Genomic DNA, 27968 nt, shown 5'->3' with positions numbered 1-27968 from the left:
CTCAGTGAGGCAAGCTCTTCGTGTGGAAATAAATGGTTTCGTTAGTATATTTAGAATCTAAATTTAGTACGATTTAGTAGAATATTACAAATACCTTTTGAGTGAACGATGTTTTAAAAAATCTCATAATTACGTTCGAGTTCCCCAAATGACGTGTGAGTTCTGTAGGCAGTTATGTTATGTAAGGACCGTTGTTTCATAAGGTGTATTTTGCCAGCTTATTAGTCTGTGGCTGTGAATGATGACTTTGATATATTGCCTCACCCCTAACCCCCATCTGGAACAACGAGTTTACCCGCGCTTGAATGCCAATTAGGGGGTTGTGGTGTTATGTTTTATATAACTTACCAATATATATGATTCAAGGGTGTTTTCAGTTGTTTCTGCAAGCATAAAAATTAGTTAGATTACACCACGTTGGTCAGAGCGAATATTTACAACGGTCTTCGAAAAGATTCCGGCGAACACACTAGTTGAGTTTGTCTGACTCTGATGTGGTAACCATGGAAACAGTAGGTCACTCACGCCCTTTAAAAAGTGCGACAGTTGGCAACACGTCAGCAAATTTTAAAAAGTAGCCTACTGTAATCATTCAGCATTTTATTAGCTTGCATATCATGCAGATTGCGTCCCAGTCCCCCTCATATTACTCTGAAGAACTGGACAGACAGAAAATCAGTGCGTAATTTATACACAGAACCCCTTTCGTTTTGCTTTAGGAGATCGTTTTCTTTTTCTAAACCGTTAAAATTCACAATTGTTTGCGTGTGTAAAACACCAAGAAACATAATTCTTCGAAGTGAAAAGATTTTCTATCAAACTGTACCCAGATCAGCGGGCGGGCGGGGCTTTAATTGGATCGTGCTGCTGTGGTTTGTAACTAGGTCATGTCAGACAGTGATTGCCATCTGCCGACGGTTCGCTCAGCGGTGCTTGGTCAATGAAACGCGCTCGGGCAGAGGACGTTCAGCTGTAGTCTCGAGGCAGAAATCACACAGCTGATCCATACTGAGTCACTGTTGTGCAGCCTGTAAATGTCAGTTATCTTTTGGACATACTGTACACAAGCAATTAAATATATTTTTTATTTATTTAAATTTAAAGCCATTTTACAATAAACTGCTAATGTGAATATTTATGATAATGAAGGTGAAAAAATAACATATAATGGCTTCATTTCATCATTAACCTAATTCTTGACATCTTTAGCAACTTAAGACAGAGCACAGTGTTACCTTACAAACACAAAATACCAACAGGGCAACACAGGACATTTTAAGAACGCAGTAAACATTAACAAAAGAAAACACAATACGCCAGTATTCTGGGAATTCCCCTTTAAAATAAATTTATAATCCAGCATGGATTGCCTTATTTAAAGGATAGTTCACCAAAAAATGAAAACTGTCATCATTTACTTACCCTCAGGTCTTTCTAAACCTGAACGACTTTCTTCTCTGCAGCATAAATGAAGATATTTTGAAGAATGTTTGTAAACAAACAGTTTTGGTTACCATTGACTTCCATTATATTTGGGCAAAAAAATACAGTGGAAGTCAGTGCATGGGAGCCAAAACTGTTTAGTCATCAACGTTCTTCAAAATCTCTTCTTTTGTGTTATGCATAAAAAGTAAATGATGACAGTTTTCATTTTTGGGTGAACTATTCATACAATATTATGCATTTTATTTCTCTGTCAATTCTAAGGTAATTTATGCTTTTTATGACCCAACCCTCAAAAACATTTCTATATCTATAACTTATAATAAAAAGTAATTTAGAAGTATTATCTATTGAAATATAATTTTTACCCTAATGTTGCTTACAGTTAACCAATTAACAGGTTTTTATTATAGCATTTCCCCCCTTTTTTCACAGCGCAGAACACTGCATTAATTTAGTGACAGATGAAAACATACATATTTACACACAGTATACACAATACATAAGTACTATAAATATTGCTAATTACAGTGGCATCATGCAGAATGCTGTATAATATACATAACATACATATGCATAGAACAGGTTAACTTTTAGTTATCTATAAGATCAATTAGGATGATAAATGAAATTGAGACATCTGAGATGTGAAAGAGAGAATGGATTAAAGAGAGGGTGTTTGGTGTTTAAGTACAGATCAGAGCACACATTGCTGTCCCAGTGCCCTGGCAGAATACCCAATGAGTCAGTGTGCAGACTCACGCCAATATACCAGCCTGAGCTCAATGAAGAGCTTAATAATAACTGTTTCAAGATCAGCATGAAAAATACAAGTCTGTGCCTGGAAAGACAAGATTGCTAGTTCTAGACCAGTAGTCTTTTCCATTAGTAAACAGCAAATCATTACTGATCAGAAATGACATTGCATAAATCAAAATAAAACAGTCTGTCATGGCGTTACCACCGAATGTTGAGCACATACACAGTTCTCTTGTGCAGACAGTCTAGATAAATGTGTTTACAACCTCAAATAAGCCTCTGTGGATTACGCTATGAAGTTTAGAATTATTATTTTTTTCCGTCTCTCATTTCTCTCTCGCTCTCTCTCTCGCTCTCTCTCAGACTGAACTTGAAGTGATCGCTCTAAAAATTCCAGGATAATGCGAGAGAGAAGTCAGTCTCCATGGAAATGGTCGCTAGTCTGTGAATCACCCTTAGTTACTATTGCACAATCAAAATACAGGATGAGAGCCCAAATTGTGTCCATGGAAACTTAGCGGATGTGTTCCACTTGGGGAACAGCATTCTGGTTCTACAGGTTGAGACGGGACTCATACTTTGACTAAAAGTATTCAGCAATGTCTGAACCACTTTCTGGCCTTTTGGTTTTGCTTCAGATCCCACTACAGTACTACAGTAGATCTGTGCCATGAGCCACTTAGCTGAGTACAGATGTTTCTCATACTTAGCATTACTCACTAAGTATGAGCAGAATTATATGATTACTATATTAAATGCATTTCATTCATTATGTAACTGTACTATACTTCCTCTCTCTTAATTCAGCTTTCTACAGTGTGTATCAGGCATCATCAATAGATATTACTTATTTATTAAATGTGTTATGATTATTATTATTAATAATAATACATTCAAAATTACAATTTATATAATTTATTTTAGTATTTTATTATTACTACTGAGTCGTCAATTATATATTATATATAATATTTATTTTAGATCAGATCTTTAAATGATTTATGTACAGTTTGCAATGTATCTGAGTGTTGGTTGTATGTGTGTAAGTCTGAACTGGTCAAGACTTTTCTGACCTCAGTGACGTCATGCATTGTTTGACAGTAGAAATTCATATTCACATGCACACCGGAAATGGGGAGGATTATACAACATCCTCTCACCTCTCTGCATGTATGTTTACACGACGGGAGTGAGTCACAGAGAATAATAGGGGAGGATTCATACAAACACACATACCCACCCATAAACTCAAGCACGTATGCACACTCACAGATACATACACACAGACCTGGATTAATAATTATAATGATGACGCACAAATGGATGAAATATCTACGTCATCCCTGTGTGTCTGGGGAGGAGTGAGGAGAAGCAACGAGTGATACAGAAATAGAGATACTGGTAGTTGTTCTGTCATGTGCTGTGTAGATTTCAGGTCATTGCTGCAACAGCTGGATAACAGCTATCCTTGCCCTATTTATCTACAATGACCCCCCCCCCCACCCCCCAATGTGGAGCTACTGTTGCTTCCAATAAGACCAGTGTTTTTCAGTCCTTCCTCTTTTCTTCCAACTTCCCCTTCAGTCCTTCTTTCATCTATGTGCCAAAGTATTGCTGTACTAACATAAACCAACGTTAACCAGCCTGTGACCTCTCCCTCTCCTATCTCCATCTTTGGTGATACTGTGTTATCAAGATATGTTTAGACCGTGTATCCTATTTAGAAATATCCGGCAGGTCTTGAAGTTCAAGACTTGGATAGCTATATCTGAAAACTGATCCTGAAGACAGGGCCAGTTTACAAAACACATCTAGTTATTTTATCAGATGTTTTTTCACACAGTTTTGTCCACACTTTAACACACTTACAGGAACAATACAATGTTGATATCTGTGGAAACAGAACTATCAGCCATTCAGTTTCTTTCATGAGCTTTAACTATACCACCTCACTCTCAACAAACTCAAAAATATTTTAGGAAAATTATTCAGAGAGTAAATTAGTAAAAGTTAGAATTCAAGTGTAAAAATTCAACTCATCAGATGAAATACATGGGCTGGAATTTTCCCTCTTCTGACCTCAGTGTGTTCAGGTGAAGGTCATGGTCAATTATACCACACACCACACTAGATGGCACCAAGACTCAACGAGAACGGTTCGTGTTCTAATGGCAAAAATATGTCATGAACACAAAATACTCTGGTTCACTTTTAAAAAGCCATTTTTAAACATTTCATATTTTGGACATAGTGTATACTCAGAAATATACCTAATATATTTATTTTATAGTTATTTTATGTTACATGATTATTTTATAACACTGGTTCACCGTACAATATCACTGTACAGCACTAATAGTGGATTGTTATTTTTGTTGCATGCAGAAGGATCTAAAGGAATAGTTCACCATATCTTTTTTTTTTGGGTTTTTTTTCATACATTTATGCATTTAGCAGATGCTTTTATCCAAAGCGACTTACAGTGCATTCAGACTAACATTTTTTACCTGCTTATAAGTGGAAGCAGTCCAAAAAAGTTCTAAACAAATACTGCAATGTTTTTATGTTAATGTTAAATGTTTTTATTTATTCTCATTCTGATGGCACCCATAGGATCCAATTTAAGTGATGTAATGCTAAATTACTCCAAATCAGTTATTCATTGTGATAGCTGCAGTTAAATGGGTTGCAGGTTATGTGTTGTGTCTAACTACACTCTTTAGCTTATTGCTTAAACATGAACTTCTATTGTTCTGTTATCTAGAGTTCAGTAGTTCTGCTGTCAGCATTGTAGTTTTGTAGTGTAGAGTTACTCAATTGGGCTTCACAGCTCACTGAGGGGTTGGAATGGAGAGAAAGTAGTCGGCAATGTCCAGTGACCAGAGAAAACGACAAACCTAGAGGGGAAACCAGGAAATTCCACTAATTCTCCTTTTCCACTCTTCCTCTTCCACCCAGACATACTCTCAATATTTCCACTAGGATGTTTTCCTGCTTTCCCTCCCCAGCTTTATTCCTCAAGACATTCAACTCAAAATTTTTCCCTTTCCTCTGTTTCTCAATCATCATCATCATCATCATTTTCTGGCTTGTTCTGCTTTAGCAGTAGGTGTGTAAAAGCCCACTTTCCTTCCATTACCGGCTGTACCGATGAACAGCGCTTTAAGAATCTATCCAGACCAGAACCCATTCATGAAATCATCGAAAACCAAAGCCATTCTTGGGGGGGGGCAATTTGATGTAACTTGATGCAGACTGTCTCAGGGGTTCAATGACCCTTTTTGTTTGTATAATATGAAACATATAAAATATATAGTCTGCTTTTTTCTGAACCTTTATTGATTTGACCTTGTTTTTCTTAAAGGGGTCATATGATGCAATTTCAAATTCTCCTTTCTCTTTGGAGTGTTACAAGATCTTGGTGAATAAAGAAAATCTGTGAAGTTGCAAAGACTAAAGTCTCAAATCCAAAGAGATATTCTTTAGAAAAGTTGAGACTCGTCCACGCCCCCCTGAAACGGCTCATTCTAACACGCCCCCACTTCTCTACGTCAGTATGTGGGAAGATTTGCATAATGCCGCCCAGATGTTCACGCAAAGAAAGAAGGCGTACCTTTTATTCTCGTTGTAGTATTTTTGTTGCCACAGCCATGCCGTATAGACGCTGTGTGTTTAATTGTGAAAGTGAAACTACTTTGTTTGGCCTTCCAAAAGAGGGCGATATCTGCTTCGTCATGCCTGGTGCTGATCCGAGCTGGTCGCTGAGGAAATACATCAACTTTGTGGATCGCTAAATCGGTTTCACCGTGGACGAAGCGGAGTCACATGTGATTGCCGCAAGCACGAGGTACGACCCAACACAGAATCCACCTCAAGCCGCCCGCCTCTGCTCACTCAAGCCAGCCGCAGCTCACTCTAGGCCTCTGGCCTCTGCTCACTCAAGGCCACGGTGTGTGAACCTGTTTCATTGAGAAAGCGAAACTACTTTGTTTTTGCATTCCAAAAGAAGACACAACTAGAAATCATGTTTATATCACGTTTATAATGGGTTTTATGTTTTTGTCTCATCGCTCCGGTCGGACAAGGCTTCACAATATGTTAAGAGGCGTAACATTTCCGTCACATGCTTGAGGCATTCAGCAAATCACAACGCGCTGGACAGCTGGCCAATCACAGCACACCTCGCTTTTCAGAGAGATAAGCCTTGTAAAAATCGACGTGTTTCAGAAGGCGGGGCATAGAGGAGAAACAATAATGTATAGTATGTGGAAAATAATGTTTTTTGAACCTTAAACGGCATAAACACATTTCATTACACCAAATACAAAAAAAAAATATTCTTTTTAGCCACATCATTTGACCCCTTTAACTGTTCATTGCTTTAGGTACAAAATATTAGAATTGAGTTTAAAATGCCCATTAGTGTGGTAGAGCATGGGGCTAATCTCAAGACAGTATTGTAGACTTTGTCTTGTCCTCAACCATGGGTATGCAGGGATTTATTTCTCAATTACAATTTGATCGAAACTACATACACACATGCCTTCTTTGGCAAACTTGGGAAAACTTCTGCATGTAATCATCTTTCTGTGTTGCCTCTTCTGTTGCCTTAAGTCATGTTTTCTTGTCTGAACTAGGCTAAGAGATACAGAAACCTCTCAATATTCATGATTTCACTGCCCTCCATCACTATCCCATAATAGTCTTCAGCTGATTCACTTGTCAAACATGATTATAGTGAGTTTCCACTTGATAAATGTGCAGAGCTTGAAACCTGTAACAACCGTTTCAGATTTTCAAGACAGAACACATGTATTTAGTCATGCAAAATTATTATATTTAGTATAAGTGTGAGTGCTTTTTTTTATAGTTAACCATTCAGGAGAAACAAAGAGACAGTGTTAAAATAGATAATTAAATGTCACATGGTTCCATGTGATCAAATATTTATGTGAATCAGAAATAGATATTATAGGCATAGATCAATCTAAATCAAAATTCTGATAAATGCTGTAATATAAATAATTAATTTAATTTATATTATCCTAAAGGGGCACAAACAATGGGACTGATTTATATTTCCTACATTGATCTAAAATACATAACATCAACATATTAACTCTTACCCCACTCATAACTCTCATTTTAAACAATATTTATAAATTATAAAATGTCTAATAAGAACTGCAATACTCTTGGGGCTTCAAAAGTGTGCATTTCTAGTAAAAACTGAGAAAATTTAAGTTCCAGAGAACAGCTTTAATTGATAAATAAAACAACATGAAATGATCCATCTTGGAATTATTTTTGACTTAATCACACAGACACAAACTAGTTTTAAACAACCAACTGTCTACATGATCGCTGTATGTTTGTGTGAAAATATAAGGGAAGACGATGAAATTACACAGAAAGCCTAATGTTTGAATACAACAGCTTGAAATCAGTTGATTCAGAGTCGGATTTATCTATCGAATAGACTGAAATGGGTCAGGATATGACATTACAGGAACAATGAACTTTCATGAGAACAGTGTATCTTCTCTGCACAAAAACACAGATTGACACAACCTCCAGCCAGACCAAAAGACGACCTCGACCATTCCATGAGATGAAGAAGAAATCAGGCATCTTCTCTCTAACTGGCTGAGATATTCAGGAGAAAAGTAAACACACACAGAGATGGTGTCACTCCATTATGATATTCTGGTTCAGGAATGAATGAGACAGAGTGTCGTCGTGTGTGTTTCCATCTCTCTCTGTAGTTTTCAGTCTTGCTTAATCCTGCTTTCCCTCTCTCCATTGGTGTGATCCCTCATTCCATGCAACATAAACAAAGAGTGCCAGAACCACGTGGACGGCAAGCACAGCAACAATGGCAGCGTAGAAGTAGCTGTCATTGCTGGAGTAACCCAGAGAGGCTGTGAAGAAAAGAAGAGAATTAAGCAGAAATTACAAAAGCAAATCAGCAACTAAGGACTTAATACACTAAGCTGTAGTATAACATGTATATTAAATATTATTATTTTATTAAATAAATATGTTGGGAGTATCAGCATCTAGAAGCAAAATACCTTCAAAGAGAAAAGACTTTGATGCAAAATACAGTCCGATGGGTAGAGTTATCATCAGAAGAGTGAAAAACAAGAGTGTCTTGAGCACAGAGACAAGAGAACCGTCATTCCTGAATGAATGCAAGGCAGAATGAGAAAATAAGAGATTAGACAAATTAAACTAGTCAAAATGTGGATTTTAAATAATATGAAATGCAAAAGTCATATTCATTAATCGACTATTTCAATTGAATCTCTTAGTTTCGTGCCCTTAGTCATTGTGATTTTGGTGTGAGGTCATGTTCAGTCTGAGAAGAACAGACACATCACAGACAACCTTACCCTCTGAAATCAGGCGCGGTTGCAGGCATGGAGCCCACGGCTGTCTTCTCGTGATTTTGCATTCTGTGTTTTTATTTATGGACCAAAAAAAAAGATAGGAACTCAATAGCTCGTAATTCCGTGTTGCGACATCTTGCGAATTATTTGCTCTTCCGGGTCTTTGTCATATGATCTGAATGATCGTGACACAGCCACTGTTGCCAACTCTCGCGAGACAAACAAGCATCCGCAGCTTCAGAGACAAGCCTAATATTTTTTTGATAATTTATTATCATCAAAATTATTTATTATCAATTATGTATTACCAATAAGTGAGCCTGCAACATATTAAACTGAAACTACCCTTTAATCTGAAAAGCAAAAACATAAGTTATTTTATAAAAATCAGCAAACTGCAACAAAGCAGGAGCAAAACTCATCTCTAATTACATGTGAGCAGAATCGGATTGGAGAAAAGGAGAAAAACACAAGAGCTTCAAAGGGGAGCTGTAACATAGCCACATATTTATAGCCTACTAAAATATTGGCTATTCGAACAAAATATACTATTAACAGGCCTGCTTGTTTATTATTATTATTATTATTATTATTATTATTATTATTATTATTATTATTATTATTATTATTATTATTACAGCCCGGGATAATTAATAGATTACAAAGACATTATAAAAAAATAAAAAATAAGGCTACCTTCATAAAGGAAAAAAGTCATCCCACTCCTCTATGTCTATACTATCATTGCTTGGATTACAGTGTCACGCGCCTTCTTTCTGAACACTGATTGGCTATTAACTGTGAGCAGACAGAGTGTGAATCAATGCATTGATTATTTCAAAAGGTATTTGGCAAATTACGCTAAAGCACTTATATTTTTGCACTGATTGGCTATTAACTGTGAGCAGACAGAGTGTGAATCAATGCATTGAACATAAAGTGAACATAAATGAAAAGAAACGAAGTTGCTTGTCAGGTTTTCCTAACAAGGAACCATATTTTTTTAAAATAAGCCCCAAAAAACGCAACCCGGGATTTTTTTCACGCAACTTTATAAAAAAGAAGCCCAAAGTATGCTCATGACACATAAGTGTCCCCGCATCACTGTATATGAAAACTAGCCACTAATAAAGGGGGCGCCGCAGCACTGTATATGAAAACTAGCCCCTATTCATAATTTGCTAGGGGGCGCCGCAGCATAAATATATATATATATATATAAATATAGCCCCTATATATATAAACCAATGCAATGATAATGAAAATATTAATTATATGGAGGAACCGAGGGCCAGTTGGTCAACATTTTACTGCATTACATATGATGATATTGACAAAATGATTATAATTTAAGAGAGTATTTTTGAACTCGAAACCCTAGAAAAATTCTGGAGAAAATCAGCATAATTGGACGTTTGCATCAATACTGTTATACTGAGTTACTGAGCTAGCTTTTGTGACAACTAGCCCCAGTCTCACTTATATACAGCAAATTATTTATAATTAATTATATAATAAAAATAAAAAGTCATGACTTGTAAGTGAATATATATCAGTAAAAATAAACAAATTCAATCTGCTCAAAATAAAGACCTGGGATTCAAAAGACTGTGTTTTTACTCCACTGAGCTGGACAATACATTCATGTCTATGGCTCTTCATGTCTGTGGTGGATATGGCACTGCTAGAGCATCGGGGGTTAATACTTCAAGCCGTTCTGTGAAAATTACTGCTTCAGAGAAGCTTGCATCAGGTCATCATCATGCCCCTTTCAGCCAGCTCTTTTAGTGTCTGGAGAAGCGATAAATCTTCCTCAAGGACAGGAGCAAGAGTGTGTAGTGTGTGCAGAAAAAATGAAGGTAAGTAATCGGGCTAGAGAAAAGTATGACTGTCAATTATGGAGGCAAGATATAGCAAGAGAAGAAAGACAGGACTACAAAGATAAAGATGTAGTTTAGTTTTTAGCACCGTTGCATGCAGACCACTCGGATTGGAAATGCCAACCCTGATTGTATGACATGTACAACATCAAGTAGATATATATCAAAACATTTCACTAAAATCATTTTTGTTGCAAAATTGAAAACATACAACTTGATCTACAATAATTATGGATGTATCAGTTGTATGTTACCTTAATAAGCGTCAGTCTTATTTTCCTTTAATATTACTACAAAAAAAATCATGTGTTCATTCTGTTACTTAGAAACACACTGCCTGATATACAAAACATCCATATACAAAGAATTTACAATGGACACAGAGCATCAAAATGTCTTTTTCAGTGTTGGTTGCCATGGCATCAACCAATCTTTATAAGAACACAAGAGCATATACTCAGCCATCTGCAGTAGTTTTTTTTTCAGTTTAGCTCAAGTCTGCTTAAACAAAACGCATAAAAAGGCTGACAACCACGGCATTTGTTAAGGAATGTTCATTCAAATAGAAATACATGATACTGACCATCTGAATCTAACCATCTCATGTCAACAAATGAAAAAGTCAGCCTGCTATTTTTTTTCATTCCAATTATTGTGCCTTTAACTTCAACAGTAGAAGCACTTTTTCCCTAAATATCGTAATTTCACATAATACTCAGCTACTGAAAAACTGCTGTTTAAATTACTTTGAACAAAACTGAAAATCATTAACAAGACCGTGGTCTCAGAATATATTTGGTAATTTTAGAGGTAAGTGTAGTGCAGAATTGACTTTTTATTTGCTAAGTCAAGGATCAGTCAAATTTCCTGGTGCATAGTGAACAATGGATGTTTAGAAAAGTGCTGCGGTGATCTTGAAAAATAAAATCAAATGTGCATTTTACCCCGGTGTGCTTTTAACTCCATTGTACTCTAACATTGTGGTTGTAAGTTAAATGAGGAGTGATCTACTAGAAAAGAGTGTGTGTTACTCCACCCTTATACATATTGGTCTCTTTCACGTTGTTATTGGTTCCTGCTGGAGAATGTTTACTCTTTATGGCTTCAGTGTTGTACCTGGAACTTTCAGTGAACAGTGCTCTTGGGGTGCAGAGAGCACGGAGAATCTGTTTGTACTCTTGCCTGAAGTTCTGGTTAAGCAACCCATAGACAACAGCATTCAGACAGCTGTTGAAATAAGCCATGAAGTAGCTACTAACAAACAGCCACTCTGGGACATTCGGTGCCACTCTTGCTGGGTTAACCGCCACGGCGAGCCCAATGAAGTTCAGGGGCGCCCAGCACACGGCGAACAGCACAAACACCACAAACATCATCAAGAAATTCCTCAGGTCAGCCGCTCTGACTTTCGGATTGGGGCGGACACGACCTTTGACCCTAATCACCAACGTCCATATGCGCAGGTAGCAGAAAGAAACCACGCCCAGAGGTACGAGGAAGTGGATCAGAACAACGCAGACAGTGTAAGAAGAGCTTGCTGTCTGGGTGAATGTGCAGGAGAAGACACGTGGGTCATATTTTAGGGAACCAACAAGGAAGTTGGGCATGGTGGCCAGAGCGGTTAGCACCCAGGTGAGCAGCAGGTACAGACAGGTGTTTCGACGAGAATACAGCTGGTCGTAGCGGAAACTGTGGCAGATGTAGCAGTAACGGTTGATGGCGATTGCCGTGATGTTGAAAACCGAGCCGATCACACTCAGTCCCATAACAAACCCACTCAGCTGGCAGTGCAGGGAGCCCATTGTCCAGCCATTATGGAAGATAGCGACCAGAGCCAAGGGGTATGGGTACAGCGCCACCACCAAGTCAGCGACAGAAAGACTGACCACAAAGATGTTACCTATTAAAGATAGAGAAATTGAGAGTGACATAATTGTATCATATTTGAATATTTACATACTTAAATATTTAGATAAATAACTGAAGTTTATAATTAAATTCTACCTATTGTAATTGCACATGATAACTGCAAACAGCAAAGTAAAATAAAATGCACCCAAATTAAAATTCTGTCATTTACTCAAGCTTGGAAAAAAAGAAAATCATTTGAAAGTCTTAGGAGGTTCAAAAAACATGGACCCCACCGACTTACATGGACAAACATATTTTTTCAAATTACATTGTTTTGTGGCCCACAGAAGAAAGAAACTATAAACCCTAGTACAACTGGGAAACCTGAATACAACAGCAAGGAAAAATACATTCTTAAGAAGAAATGACATTTCTTCAAATATTTACTCAAGCTTAAAAAAAAAAAAACATTTTGTGGTTCAAGAAAACATTGAGACATTTATTTTTCAAAATATCTTCTTTTGTGTTCCATCTGTAAACCATATTACAATTATACATAAATACTGAGTACATAGTTCACCCAAAATGAACATTCTGTTATCATTTACTCACATTTAAAAACAAAACAAAATATTTTGAAAATCATTTATTTTCCAAAATAGCTTCTTTTGTGTTTCACAGAAGAGAAAAACTATAAGAAACGATATTACAAGTACAGATGATTACTGGCCAACCCAAATACAACAGCTAAGAAAAATAAATTGGACCCTGAGACCCTGGACCCTTTATAAAACAACATCTTTTTGTGTTCCACAGAACAAAGAAAGTCACGAAGGTTTGGTGCGCCATGAGGGTGGGTAAATGATAAGAACTTTTGGGTGAACTATCCCTTTAATTCACATAAACCCCTCGACTGTATCCAAATGTATGATGTGGTTTACACATGCTCCACTCTCTGCACTCTCATTGTTGTATTATCTCATAGTCAGATTATGTCATTGTACATTTGCGTAGAGTTAAACTCTGCTCAACTTTGTTGCATCGCCAACGGCCTCTGTCACTCATGTCGCCTCAAATCACCAACTCTCATTGAAAATGAATGACGGCCCTTCAGGGGACCACAAGGACTTTTACTATTACTCTTTTTCCCTTCCCTTTTTTCTGTAACTTTCTTTATATTGTTTTTTTATTATTATTGTATTATTTATTTATTTATTACTTCCTTATTAATCCAGATTTAATTTTGCATTTGAGAATATAAGAATTAAAATGTAAAATAAATAAAATTCAATTAAAAATATTGTATTTAATATCTTTTATTTTACATTTTAATTCTTTAAAAGCTAAGCAACAAATTATTTGGCACTACAAATATACTATATTTTTAAACATTTATCAAAGTAAACTGAAACAGAGACAGAAAAGGATATTTGAAATAAGGGGAAAAAAGTATGAGCAGATTTTTTTTTTTGTAATATCAGCATAGTGCATCTCTGAGACAGAGTATAAGTGTCCTTTAAAAGAGTGTGTATGTGAAGGTAAGACAAAGAGAGTCTGGGTCAGGACTGTGTGTGGTCTGATAGAATACAGACACAAGTATGTAATTAATAACTCGATTACAGAGGCGCTGTAAGAACTATTATCCCTGCAGACTAACATTAAGTCTCCTCACACTTTTCACAACACTCTAAAACATAATAAAGAGAGAGAAAAAAGCCCCGCTGCCAGATCCTGTCTGGCTGCTTTTAAAAGCTAAGTAATTCACCCTCACGTTCCATCTCAAAAACAAAACGGTCAGACAAATCCATCTTCTCTAAAAATGACCTCATTGTGTCTGTGCAAAAATGCATTTCTGATTGAGCTGCCCCTGTAAACCCATTTAACAAATCTTTCTCTGAATTCAAATGCAGCTCATTTCTGCAGTTTCAATTATTCTTTGGCTCTGCGCAACACTGATCAGGTCACACTTGTTGTGCTCGCAATTTTCCATTCATAAACTCTCATTGACTGTTTCCCTCCATCACACTCCGTCTCCATTTCAAACCAAAGGAGCTGAAAAGATTACATGTCAGGAAAACTAAACATGCTTGCCAACTCATGAAGGTCGCATTTATGAGTAAATGGATTCAAACAAACTTTCAAATTGCATCAGAGCCGCTGCCTTTTGTGCATGTTACCCCTGACACCACCTATGGCTTCCACTCATGCGAAGTGTTATAAAATGTTCAGACTGGGTCAGACTTTATATACGCTGTCAGAAATAAGGTACAAACTGTCAAGGTACAAAAGCTAAATGTTACATCTTTGTACCTTATTTACCCCTATATTAGTACCTTAAATGCTGATTATCTGCTTATTTAATTTGTAATTCTTAAAATATAATTTTTGGTATCAATATCAGTGATAATGGCCTTGATACTTAATATCATAATGAAAATGCTAGTGCCCTTTTATTCTAATAGGAATCCTGATTATAAATTCTGCTTATTTAATTTTTATGTAACTTGGCTGAGCAAATTGAAGCATTTTGTACAGTACAATTAGAAATATTTTCAAGATACAATTCCCTCAAGGTTGCAATATCTATTCAGCTGCAACTCTTTTTCAGTGGTGTACTCGAATGCCTCAGTGGTCTGCTTCTCTGCAGCTCATCACTGAGATCAATCTAAGCTCAGTCAGACCTCAGGCTCGAAAAAGCAGTTTTTGACTTTTTCCAAACAGTCACTGGAAATGGATCCTCTGGCAACAGTCAAAATGGTCAGGGAATTGCACACAGGTCACAGCGGGTCCTTCACACTGACATTTACAATGGCATTTATATGGAGAGTCAGTGCTGTTGGCACCGGACAAAGACGTCATTTCTCAGTGAAAAAATGAATCTCTCACATTTTTTATTTTATATATATATATATATATATATATATATATATATATATATATATATATATATATATATATATATATATATATATATATATATTTTACATTTTTTGAAGTTAAGACATTAAAGTTGCAAGTTTTCATTTAAATAAAAAGAAGCAGTTTTACATTGTCTTACTCTTGGTCCCTTTAGAAGCTGAAGTTCAGTTGGATCTGAATTGCAGTCATCTCGCAGTTGGTCGCTTCAAATCTGCATCACATGACCCACAGTAAAGGTACCATCAGAGTATCAAACCTTCAAAGAGCTGTATTTTAACATCTAATAACACCACTGTTACAACGTACAAACTTCATAATCACGGGAAGGAGGAGGCGGGAACCGGTGGACACTCAAATAAAGCTTTAATAACCAAAATAAACACAAAACAGCGCGACAGCCCCTCACGGACGACTGCCGCGCACAAACAAAACCAAACCACAAAATAAAACCCAGGTCTGGTCCTCTCTCGTCCTTCACTGTCGTCGCTCCTCTTTTGTATCCTTCCGATCTCCTCCGTGGGACTCAAGACCGGTGAGTGGAGCAGGTGTCGCTCATTTCCCAAATCACTCCACCGGCCTCGCTCTGTTCCCACGGCTCTTGGCCCTGTCCCACTCGTCACAACCACAATCATGAGAAGTAAGGTGCAAATACTGAACCTTTCCTTTATCACTATACTATATAATATCACGTTTGGGAGAGAAAGAGGAAGAGCAGGAAAAAGAGAACAGGATTTATTTTGTCTGTGGCTCAGATCAGGACAGCTCCTGGGTAGGAAGGACTGCCTGAGGATCATACATCCACATGATTATCCTGGACAGATTTAATTATGTTCCTTACTCACAATTTCTCATGGCAAACTCTACACAAGAACATATGTTCTACAACCCTGAATCATAGATTTAAAAGCAGCATGTGTGAGTCACATGGAAAATCCGTGGGAGAACATAAAATCAAATGGACCTTATTTACTTTCTTAAAGGAATAGTTCACCCAAAACTGAAAATTTTATGTTTATCTGCTTACCCCCAGGGCATACAAGATGTAGGTGACTTTTGGTGCTTTTCCACTGCGTGGTGACTCGGCATGGCTCAGTACGGTACGGCTCAGCTCGGCATGGTTTGCGTTTCCACTGCAGTTTAGTATCACTTTAGAGTGGGTGGGATTATTCACGTCGTTATAGTTGCGCCGCCTCCACTGCCATGACTCCTAAAAAACGTTTTCATTCCGCGTCACTCCATCAAGCTCTCGCTGGATCTGCTCCTCTGCTATCAACGAGAGGAACGTCTGTACTTCTGTATCAGACAACGAAACGTTTTGGTTGTTAAAAAAGGTGTGCTTGTTTAAAACAGTTACGTTCGATACTGCTGGCTGTGCTGATTTAAATCTAGTGGTTCTTTTGTGTTTGTGTCGCAAGTTCAGTGACGCCGGTAGTGACGATTCTCTCTGGCCAATCCAATACAGTTCACTTGGAACCTCAACTGAGGTGGTACTAAAAGAAGTACCAGGTACTGTACCCAGTGGAAAATCTCCCAAAAGTGAACCGTACCGAGCCGTATCGTTCCACTGTTCTGCTGTTCTACTGAAGAAACAAATGGAGCTTTTCTCCATGTACACAAACTGAGATTTTTAACTGAAACCGTTGCAGTCTGTCAGTCCTATAATGTCAGTGGATGGGAATCACGGCTTTGGGAGTCCAAAAACATACACAAACAAAACCAATTTTTTTCAGAAACTGAAAAGTATTTATATAGTTTTTACCTCTGATTTTCACTGCAATGTCTGAACTGTCCTGAGCGCGTTTGCGTTTTCTTCTTCAGCCTGGGCGTGAGGCATCTTCTTCTTCTTCTTTCTGTTATGGTGGATCGCAGACTTATAAGTGCATTACCGCCACCTATCTCTCAAATGGACCATTGACACTCTATCTTCAATTTCAATTGGGAGTGTCAATGGTCCATTTGAGAGATAGGTGGCGATAATGCAGTTATAAGTCTGCGATCCGCCATAAAGCAAGAAGAAGATGCCTCACCAGCGGGCTGAAGAAGACGCGAACGCGCTCAGGACAGTTCAGACATTGCGTTGAAAAATCAGAGGTAAAAAACGATATAAATACTGTTCAAATTTCATGCACAGATCGATCGTTTTGTGTCTTTACACATCAATGTATCGTCACAAGCCGCAGGGTTTAATTTGATTTTGTTTGTTTATGTTTTATGACTCTCAAAGCCGTGATTCCCATCCACTGACATTGTAGGACTGACAGACTGGACAGTTTGAGTTAAAAATTTCCATTTGTGTTCTACTGAAGAAACAAAGTCAACTACATCTTGGATGCCCTGGGGGTAAGCAGATAAACATCACATTTTCATTTTTGGGTGAACTATCCCTTTAATATATTGTTTCTCTGCATGATTTATCAGTGCAGTGTGTTTGTTATATTTCATCAAAATATAATACCTTGCTCCACCTTGACTTTCTTTACAGCTGATATCACTTAAGCCAGTGATCCCTAACCAGAGGCATGTACAAATATTATTGCTGAATATGAAATAGCATTGGCTTCTACTCTTACTATTTCTGTCATATACAGTATTTAGACTTTTTGGCAGAAAAGAGTATGCTATTCTGAATTCAGCCTATGATTTTGCTTTGTTAAAAGAAGTGACAATGTTTGAAATGTATTGTGAAACTCTCATATTTAATTTTTTTTTTTTAAGAGTTAAGACATGCAAGATGCAAGTTGTAATTTAAATACAAAAATGAATCTGAAAAAGCATAGGTTACTCTAATATTTCATATCTTCAGGGTATTTGACAGAAAAAGTATGCTGTTCTAAATTCAGCCAATAATATTGGTTTGTTAAACCCATAGACATAGTGAGATGTTGTGTATTGCTAGCACTTCTCGTGTTATTTCCTCCTTAAGATGAATCGCTTGTTGTTTTTCTCATTTGTAAGTTGCTTTGGATAAAAGCATTAAATCATTCTTTATTCTAAATGAAAAAGAATCACTATCAAAAAGTAAAGCATGATGCAGAATGGACACTCACCAAATGACAAAGGAAATATGAATGTTGAATGTTGTGATTGTCCAATCAGAATCAATCATTATAGAGAGCTGTAAAATAAGTGCATTTAACCTTAATTAAGGCATCGGACAAAGGTAGAGGTGTATTTACTATTTTATTTCAAATAAGTGCTGTTCTTTTAAACTTAGCTGTTCTCTTTACTCAGTTAATTAAAATTCTAATTGATATCCAGTATATTGCAAATTAAAGCATTCTATACATTCTATTTTGGTGTTGATAAAGAGGGTACAGAGTTTAGAAAACACTATATGCTAATGTTAAAGAACCACAAAATAATGTCAATAGATTCATGGACAAATGCTTTGCCAGCTCACAAGATCAAATGAACACCTCCCTACCATCCACTTTAACATTTAACTTGTGGCCAAATGATAAAACTGAGAAAGAATTCATTGATACATATGCAGCAGATATGCAGCTTCATGTTTTTCCTCCAGCTGGATACAATATTGAGTCATCTAACAACAGACGATGAGATGATTTTATAAGCAGTCACAATGCTGAGCGTGAAAACTCACCAGCTCTGATTTTCTGTAGCACAAAACTAGAAAAAAAAAGACCTTTGCAAACAGTAAACAAGGAAGAATCTGGAGAGTAAACCTGAAGATGGATGCACATAAAAGGTTTTTTTCCAGGCAAGCGTCTTGTCAAAAATATCCAAATTCATTCTCAAACTGTTGCAAACAGCAGAGAAACTAAAATCTAGTTGGAGGAAAGCTTGTTTTGAGGTGTCAGCATGTTCTGACTTCCATCTAGATGTTTGGGCTTCAGAAATGCATACAGTGCAGTCTTCTTCCACTGCTGGGGAAGACCAGAATAGATTTCACATCTTTCCAACTTATGGCTCCATTAACTCACATTCCAATGAAATCGGATTATTTTACTTACAATGTTTTCAAAATGATGTATATTGAAAGAGTTATCTGCAAAAGACACCTTGCATTTAGAGTTTTGATGAATTGTAAGCAGACAGCAATCTGTTAGTGAGAAAATATGCTAACAGTCTACAACAAATGGAATTTATAAAAATCCTACTACAATATATTGTGTTCTCTCCTGGAAAATATCACAGACTTCATCAGTACCTGAGGTGTTTGATGGACTGAAGCAAGGCTGAATGTGCTTATGCAACCTCACCACACAAACAACCCCCTTCCCACAAAGACATGCATGCACAATTAAACACACACATGGCCCTTTTACTTCCTATTGCTCTATTTATATAAAACACTTGTACTTAAGTTGATATAATTCTTACAATTATGCAATTATTTGTTAATTATAATATCCTTGTAAAAGTCAATGTAACCTTTAATGAATGGTCACCAAAAAAAAAAAATATATTTTTTTTTAATACATATTTAAATAAAATCATTTTAAAAGTATAATAAGATATTGCATATCATAGCTTATATTTCCTTTAAATAAGGCAATAGGAAACACACACTAACATATTTGATAGTTAAAGATTTCCTCGGAGAGAGATGTAGCATTCAGAAAGCTAAAAGATTGGATTTGAACTTATATAAATCTTTTATAAATCTGGCTATGTGGGGAAAAAGAGGAAATCTGCAGTTAGCAGCTGAGTTTCACAGGAGACAATTAAAATGCAATTACCTGTTCTTTTCCCCCAGTACCTCTGTGAGCCAGTTCGAGGTTATCAGTAGCTATGAGGATGAGGCTGATCTGGCTGCGCTGTCTGTGCTGTCATAAACGTATTTAATGGATAGTCTGGCTCTTCTCGTCTTTGCTGGAATTAGCTGATATTAAAATGCATTTACAGGTTTATTTTAATACACAGATCAGACAGTCTATTATAACTCTGCAAACCTCATCTTTATCTCTCACACTGATGTCCAGGATTATATGTGTGGAACATTAAAATCTGCCATCCATCACCTGTTGAATTATTGGATTATAAAATGAGATAGCGGTGAGATACCACCACCAACATTGCTCTAAACACACACATACATATAACCACAGCACTTTACACAAGCACTAGGGGTATGTAAACACACAGACCTATGTTCCCTTCTACATCCCAGTAGCATAATAAAACATCTGAGTGGAAGCACTGAGAGCGAAAGAGAGAGCGAGAGAAAAAGACATGAAAGGCAAGTGAAGGTTAACGCAACACAGGTTATGTGCATTGCATAATCTCATCTCTTTTTAGGTAGCAATTAAAGTTGTGTTTACACATTTTCACTTTTATTCAGTTTTAATGTTATTTCAATTTTTTTGTGGTTTTGTATTTTTTATTATTATTTTTTTTTAATGTCTTCATAGTTTTTATTAACGCTCCCAAAAACCAGTTAGGAGGTTGTTGGAGGCCTTTGTAAGTATCCAAATTTCGAAGCAGTGTGTGTGGGACTGTTTATGTGTGTGCATGAAAAGAAAGAAGGGGAGTATTTTCCCCTTCATTTCCATAAGTACTTAATGCTGAATTATTCCTGTACACCAGCCAGTCAAATAAAACAGTCAACCATCCTCTCAGGAGCTCTGCCAACAGACAGATCAAACCCACTCCAGCTAAACAACATCTTCATAATGTGATATGCAAATGACCATTTTTGTTCTATTATTGTTAAAAGCATATTAGATTTCCAAGAAGTTATTGCAGTTTTGCTGTAGTAAGATATTCTATTGGCTGCTGAACTTGTCTGACAGGCAGAGTGTCCAGTGAGAGTGTGATGTCAAGTGCAGCAGTCAGACAGTTGAACCTGAGGCTGCAGCTCAAGCAAGAATACATTATTATTACAATCAAAGACTTTCACAATCACTGTAACGCTCCATCTCAACACTTTCTCATCTGCACACATGAATTCCAGTCTAATTCAAACCCATCCAGGACAGAAATGACCATATAAGAGCATTAACATGCCTCAGTGTGAACTGGAGATACATTCAATAATGCTGACGCTAGATGAGTGTGTGTATGTCTGTGTGTGTGTGCATATTATGTGAGGAAATGGTGCTGTGGGACCACACATTCTCATTGACTGGGTGTGTGTTGCAAAGACTGAGGTGCCATTAACAGAATTTATGATGCATATCAAACTCAAAATCTTAACAATTTTTCACATTTTCTGAAGAAGTGCAAAAGTTGCTGCCAGAATGCTAAGGAGTTGTGGTGGCTGTCATGATGCTGCTATGAAGCTGCTATGGTGTTCTCTTCAACATGCTGCACAAATTGAGGTATAAATCATGTTTATAGCAAAATGACACACCTGAAACAGCTAATCATGTTCAGCAGTACTTAAATTACTGACAGGTGTGATGGTGCAGGTTGGAATTGAAGTCTGCAGCCCTTTAGGTGTTCAGTTGGCTGCCCTTGACTGAAGTTAGGGGTTGTTCGAATACCTAACAATACTTATAAGCAATAGTATGCTTGCCTTGGCAAGAGAAGAGTATTCATATACCGTCATGCCGTCCTTCACTCACCATCTGTGAGTATTACTACACCGTCCGAGAGTAGTTCATTGCTTCTCCTCTGAAAGCCATCTGCCCATCAGCAGCCCTGAGTGTGTGCCAATCTCAAACACTACTGCTATTTCAGGTGAGGGGTAATGGATGAACTGCAGTATGCTGGTGCCGCTAATGGAGACACTGTAATGCAGAAGTGAAAATGTTCAAACAGTGAAAATTTAAAGGCCATCCCATCAGACCAGCAGCAGTGTATTTGAAACTTTGGGGTCAGTAATTTTTTGGTAACTGAAAGAAATTATTACTTTATTCAGCAAGGATGCAATAAATTGATCAAATGTTAAAGCAAAGACTTTAAAATTGCTACAAGCGATAATTATGGTAAAAAATATCACAGTTTCCGTAAAAGTGTTCAGCAGCAAAACAGATTTCAGCTTTGATAATAACAGGGAATATTTCTTGAGCAACAAACAGTATAATAAACTGATTTCTGAAGACTGGAGTAAAGGCTGCTGAAAATTCATTTTAAAATATATTAAAATAGAAAACTGTTATTTTAAATTGTGATAATATTTCACAATACTGCTATTTTAACTGTATTTGTGTTCAAATAAATGCAGCCTCGGTTAGCATAAGAAACCTTTTTTCCAAAAAACATTAAAAAAAAATTACCAATTCAAAACTTTTGAGATGTAATGTATACGTTTGTAAATACATATGCTGGTTTTACACTGGGTTTTAGGTGATTTTTGGGATGCTTGACTTGGCCAGATCTAATATGTGCCAGAACAGTGTGTGGGAATGCCAACTGATGCTGGACATTAAAAAGCTATCAATCAGCACTTTAGTCTAAAGATGGGCCAAATGACGGCGGAAAGGCAGTATTGATTAAACCCAACTCAGGCTGCCAGAACACCCATGCCAACAGCCTGAGCTGACAAAAATAAAAATAAAAGAGAGAGAATATATATTTTTCAGTGTCCTTTGTGCCATTCTTAGTCATATATCTTAACATATTAATGCAGTTTTTTGCAAGGCTGTATATATACTGCAGTCATATTCATATCTTGATGATATATAAAATATAATATATAATAAAAAACTATGGATATAATAACACAATTATATAGATCTGTCCATTACATGCCCTATAGTCAACATTTTGACATAATTTCAACATTTCCATTAAAAAACAAAAATTGTGATATACTGTAATATACCAACAACAACATTTCCATTAAAAAACAAAAATTGTACAGTGAGCAGGGCACATGCCCACAACACATAAACAGCATGTGTCATGTCCTGATTCCACTGTCTCTGTCCCCAGTGGTTTCCTGTCTCTCTCCACTTGTCCTGTGCTCAAAGGCATTGAAGCTTATAAATAGAAATATAAAAAGCAAGCACTAAAACTACACAAGCAGATCGCGTGCCTCTCTTTTCTACAGCATTCTCGTCATCACGCACAGGATGTTACAGAGTTCTCCAGAATCTAACATTCTAAATGATCCCTATATTGATCCCTATTTTAATCATCGTAGAACTTCACAAGGACAAAGAGCTTTTTCTGTAAAGAGCTCCCAACTCAATGTTACCAACTGAAATTAAAAACAGAACATGACATAAAGCGTTTTACAATGATGGTTAAGCGCTGGTTTAAAATAAATCAGAGCTGTACACGTTTAACTAATTTTAATGAATTGTTTTTTTTTTGTTTTCTAATTATATGTTGCCAGTGTTGAGAGTACCCCTAAAATTGGTAATCAATTTATTATTATTGTTATTATTAATAATATTTATTTAGGTTTTTTTTTTTTTTTTTTAAGAAAAGCCTTTAGGGACTTGAGATGCAAATTAGCATATGCTATACTCTCTGTACACTGTAAAAAATAAAAACCTCTCCAACTCAATATTTTCTATTGACTGGTCACATCTAAATTTTTTAATTGGCCTAATTAAATCTGAAATTCAATTCACACAAATTCAGTTTGGCTAATTGAAACATTTAGATGTGATCAGTAATTCACACAAATTCAGTTAGGCCTATTGAAAAATTTAGATGTGATCAGTCAATAGAAACTTTTGAGTTAGAGAGGTCTGAATTTTTTTTATCAATGTACAATGCATATTTTTCAGCTTCATTATTTTTGTACCATTCCTATCTAAATAAACCAATGAATAAATAAATAAATATATAACAGCCTCACTGACACATCCTAATATTGAGATGGAATCAGTGCAGTATATGTGAACCCCTATCATGCGTGTAGTGTGTGTGTGTGTGTATGTGTATGTATATGTGTATGTGTGTGTGTGTGTGTGTGTGTGTGTGTGTGTGTGTGTGTGTGTGTGTGTGTGTGTCTTTGAAGCTTAGCGTCTTGTTTTTGTCCATCGCTGTCACATGGATGTCTCTGTGCAATGCCGGATCTCCATTCTTTTTGCAAACATACATGGTTGCACATCAACTCAAGCAGCTCATGGCTCAGGACAATCTGGGAAAACACAGCATGATCTGAGGCAGCGACATTTCAACACACTACCAAAGCAGCTGCAGAGATCGGAACGGTCTGATGACAGGAACATGCAAAGAGAACAACACTGCCCACACTAAAGCATAATTTTTTCATTATGTTTGATATGTTTCTCATAATTCCCTTTCTGTGGACCCCAACACGGACAATTAACCACTGTTTTCAAATCATGAGAAATTCTCATCTCCCAGAGCACTTTAAACACGTACAAACAGCACACTGTACTCTTCAAAATAGAGGTTCCAAAAAGGGTTTTTTCCAAGTGATGCAACATAAGAATCATTTTGGGTACCTCAAAGAACCTTTAGGTTAATAATTTCCATTTTTTTTTTCTTAGTGTGAAGAACCCTTTTCCACTACAACCTTGAGCAATGGAAAGTTTACATTGATGTTAAAGGTTTTTTTTTTGGAACCATAGATGCCAGTAAAGAAACCTATGATGGCACTTCAGCTCTGGTGGAATCTTTTCAATTTCTGTCTGTCCTGCTCAGATCATGGTCATTCTCACTACTACAGCCTAATCATGTGAAATAACCCTGAACTTGTAGCAGTGAAATTGATAGAGATATCTACCCCTTTCAGGAAGAGCTCTGCTCTCTTGCTCTCACCTGTATAAGATTACATGCAATGAAAGAAAGAAAGCAGACAATGTAGCAAGCAACAGGTCCTTTAACAGCTGCACAAAGGTCAGAAAGACTGAGAAGACACTGACAGTTTAGAATGCAAAATCTAACTGACAAAGTCTAATTGGCAAAAAAATTCTAAAATTGAATAAGAAGGATTATGTACTATTTCTAGTCAAAAAAATCACATTTAGGACATTGACCATATCAACTCCAATGCACATAATGTCAGATTTTCCACCACTGATGCAAAGATGCACATTGGAATATAAATATGTTGGTATATCTTTCTACTGTTGGCATAATGCTGAATATATAATTTGCAATTAAAAAAGCTATTAAATTAGAAAAATGCTAAAGAATTTTCACTAAAGATTTTTGGGCATAATTGTATGTGTGAGCGGATGTAAGACTCTGTGCATTTTAAATTCTTGCAGCCCTATAACAGTCTCACGTAACCAATTGTTTGTTCATCGCACTGCCTGCAGTATAAAATCAAATCCTGTAAAATGAGTTGTTTGCTGACGTGCTTCTGTTGGAGTGATCCTGCCTTGGGTTACATTCCCCTGACACTTTTTTGCACATCAAAAACATGAAAAATTACTAAGCCTTTCAACATCTTGTGTTTTGTTGCACAACAACAACAAAAAGACACCCATTTTTGCTGGTGTCTCTTATGTAATTCTGGGGGGGAAAGGTGCATCAAAACATAGGACACAGAGAAAAGCATGTAGCCGATGTATTGATATAATGTGAAATGACATTCTGCATACTACAATAAAATCTCTATCAACAAATAAAATATGATTTATGCCACACCACCACCAGCAGCTGGGAACAACTTCAGCCAAAATGAAAATACAATGCTGCGTTAACGTTAATAAATGTAGATGCTTTTTAGCTATACACTTTACAGTTGCATAGGCTACTCTGCAAATATATAAAAGCTACACAAAAGACGTATGATATTAGCCTGACATTTGTGTCTTTTCACACCTGCATTCCTGAGTTTCTTGTTCCTGTACACGGATAGGATGACTAGTAGATTTCCAACGATATCAGCCACGGTGGTGAAGATCAGCACGCCGGCGAGGGTGGCCGCTACCCCGGGAGACGTGCTGCTGGCAGGGAGGCAGTTGTTTCCCCGGGATAAACTATCCAGACAGCTTAAGTTCGCCTTCATTAACGCCATTCTTAGGAACCAGCGTAACGCCACATTGAAGTTTCTTCTTTGATCCACTCTTCAAGGAAAAAATGCAAAGTTGGCACGAAGAGCTATTCACCTTCCCAAAAATATAACCAATCCATTCCACTTATAAAATTTCACTGATCACTTAAAAATCTACTGCAATGTTTAAAAGCCGTTTTCATATAACTTCTATCGCACGATAGCTGTCACAGAAGAATCCCTTCGAATTTCCCAGTAGCTTCCATTAAATTCAAATCATGCATGTTTGGTAGTCGGTGCATTGTCAGCCCCACAGTTATCTGGATTGTCACCTCGGATCACAGACTCACACCCACTCCGGGCTGTTGCTCAGACGCCACACACATCACGGCACAGACATCAGCGCCAGTCTGCGTCGCATCCCCGGCACCCGGAGGTTGCCTCTAGGTCTCTCTTCCAGCGCACAGTCAACTGTTCAGCGCCAAACCGAGCAGCGATTAGTGAAACGAGTTTAGTCCACCGCCTCTGCGAACCGTTAAAAACATAGACTGTATAAAAACAGGTTAAAACTGAGTGATTTTGATATCCATAATTATAATATAGGCTACATATACATATTTTAATGATGTATATTAAATATATTATACAATTTAAAATGTTTAGGTAACCAGAAAAGTTAGCGAAGCGAACTGAAGTCGCGACGCGCGTTGGCTTAAAGGTGTAACCATAGAACAGTATGCAGCCGGAGCGCTTTCACAAGGATTTATAGGTTTTCTTACCACAGTTAAAATAAATAGCTTATTTTTATTTTAAAGTTTTGGGTTTCACGAGACAAACTGTGAGCCGACAAAATTACTTACAGAAATTTATATTTTAATTAAATTATATTACTTAATTTCACAAGACCTGAGTTCTCGTGCCTCCGTTGGAGAAAAAAAATAAATAAAAAATTAGCCAATCAGCATCGAGTGTTCACTTTCAGCGCTGAGGAGTGTTGAGAAAAGAAACCTTGAAGGGAGGCTAGCCTCCTCTGGTATATCAACCAATCATCATAGAGGTGTGAATTACGTGATATTAGTTTGAATGTCTCCTGCTGCGCTGATAATGTACCAAGCACTTATGAGTAGAGATACTGAATATTTGATTGGCAACAAATTTACCAAATTGTCATTCAAACACTATGTACCAATTAAAAATAAAGGGAGAACACGCCTAAACTGGATAGACTAACGTTGGCTCTTTTAACACAGACTTTTAAGAAGGGATGGATGTTTCCTTCAAGTGATATTCCAGGTATGTGAAATTATATTATTTTGCTGTATGTGTGCCATTTTCCTTACATCTTCTGACTAAAAGCAACCCAAAAGTCATTTTAAAGTGGTTAAGCAAATAATAATAATAATAATAATCGGTAGGGATCCCCAGACCAATACAATTAGTGTGCCGCCTCTATTTTAAAACCCACATATCGCCGCTGATAAGATGATCTTTTCTGGTTCAGACAAGTAATTAACACTGAATCCCTTCAACCAGCACCCATATAAATACACACACTTGCTGCATGTTAATAGTCTCATTGTTATGTGTTAATTTGGAGCAAATTTACAAATGTTTGGCTACAAATAATGAGCCTGCAACAGTCAAGCTGACCAACAATGGTAGGCCACGTAACAGTGGCATCCTGACATGAGAGCTGGGAGAGCTGAACAGAAAACAATCTGTAGCTAAATAGACAGAAAATAAATCAACCATTCAATCTCATACATATTTACATTTACACTGGTGTAACAATGGTGTACAATATGGTAGTGAGTGCAAGCTTTATGGGAAACGGTTGAGAGAGGCTATGTTATTCCAATCACGGCAGTGCCTTCTGTGAAAAGGAAGTCA

The 27968-nt window shown here is 36.9% G+C and overlaps 2 protein-coding genes across 3 annotated transcripts; both read right to left on the bottom strand.

The window, feature by feature from the left end:
• Positions 1-7440: 7440 nt before the first annotated feature.
• On the bottom strand, positions 7441-8774 carry vma21 (vacuolar ATPase assembly factor VMA21). The gene is made up of 3 exons (XM_019121360.2): positions 8598-8774; positions 8277-8386; positions 7441-8123 (listed from the first exon to the last, which is right to left on the bottom strand). Exons 1-3 carry the CDS (start codon positions 8657-8659, stop codon positions 7981-7983), a joined length of 315 nt encoding a protein of 104 aa, XP_018976905.1. The 5' UTR covers positions 8660-8774; the 3' UTR covers positions 7441-7980.
• A 1511-nt stretch (positions 8775-10285) lies between these two features.
• LOC109106164 (melatonin receptor type 1B-like) lies at positions 10286-26571 on the bottom strand. 2 transcript variants are annotated; one of them, XM_042754021.1, is made up of 3 exons: positions 26411-26571; positions 25907-26151; positions 10286-12374 (listed from the first exon to the last, which is right to left on the bottom strand). In XM_042754021.1, the coding sequence occupies exons 2-3, from the start codon at positions 26100-26102 to the stop codon at positions 11485-11487; spliced, it is 1086 nt and encodes a 361-aa protein (XP_042609955.1). In that variant the 5' UTR covers positions 26103-26151; positions 26411-26571; the 3' UTR covers positions 10286-11484. The 2 variants fall into 2 exon arrangements, with proteins under 2 accessions (XP_042609955.1, XP_042609953.1); XM_042754019.1 differs by having other exon boundaries at positions 25907-26571.
• Positions 26572-27968: the final 1397 nt, after the last annotated feature.

Source organism: Cyprinus carpio, chromosome A5 (assembly GCF_018340385.1).
Source record: "Cyprinus carpio isolate SPL01 chromosome A5, ASM1834038v1, whole genome shotgun sequence".
In the NCBI taxonomy this organism is placed as follows: Eukaryota; Metazoa; Chordata; class Actinopteri; order Cypriniformes; family Cyprinidae; genus Cyprinus; species Cyprinus carpio.
The sequence above is the reverse complement of the archived record's forward strand: the minus strand, read 5'-3'. Positions and strand labels throughout refer to the sequence as shown.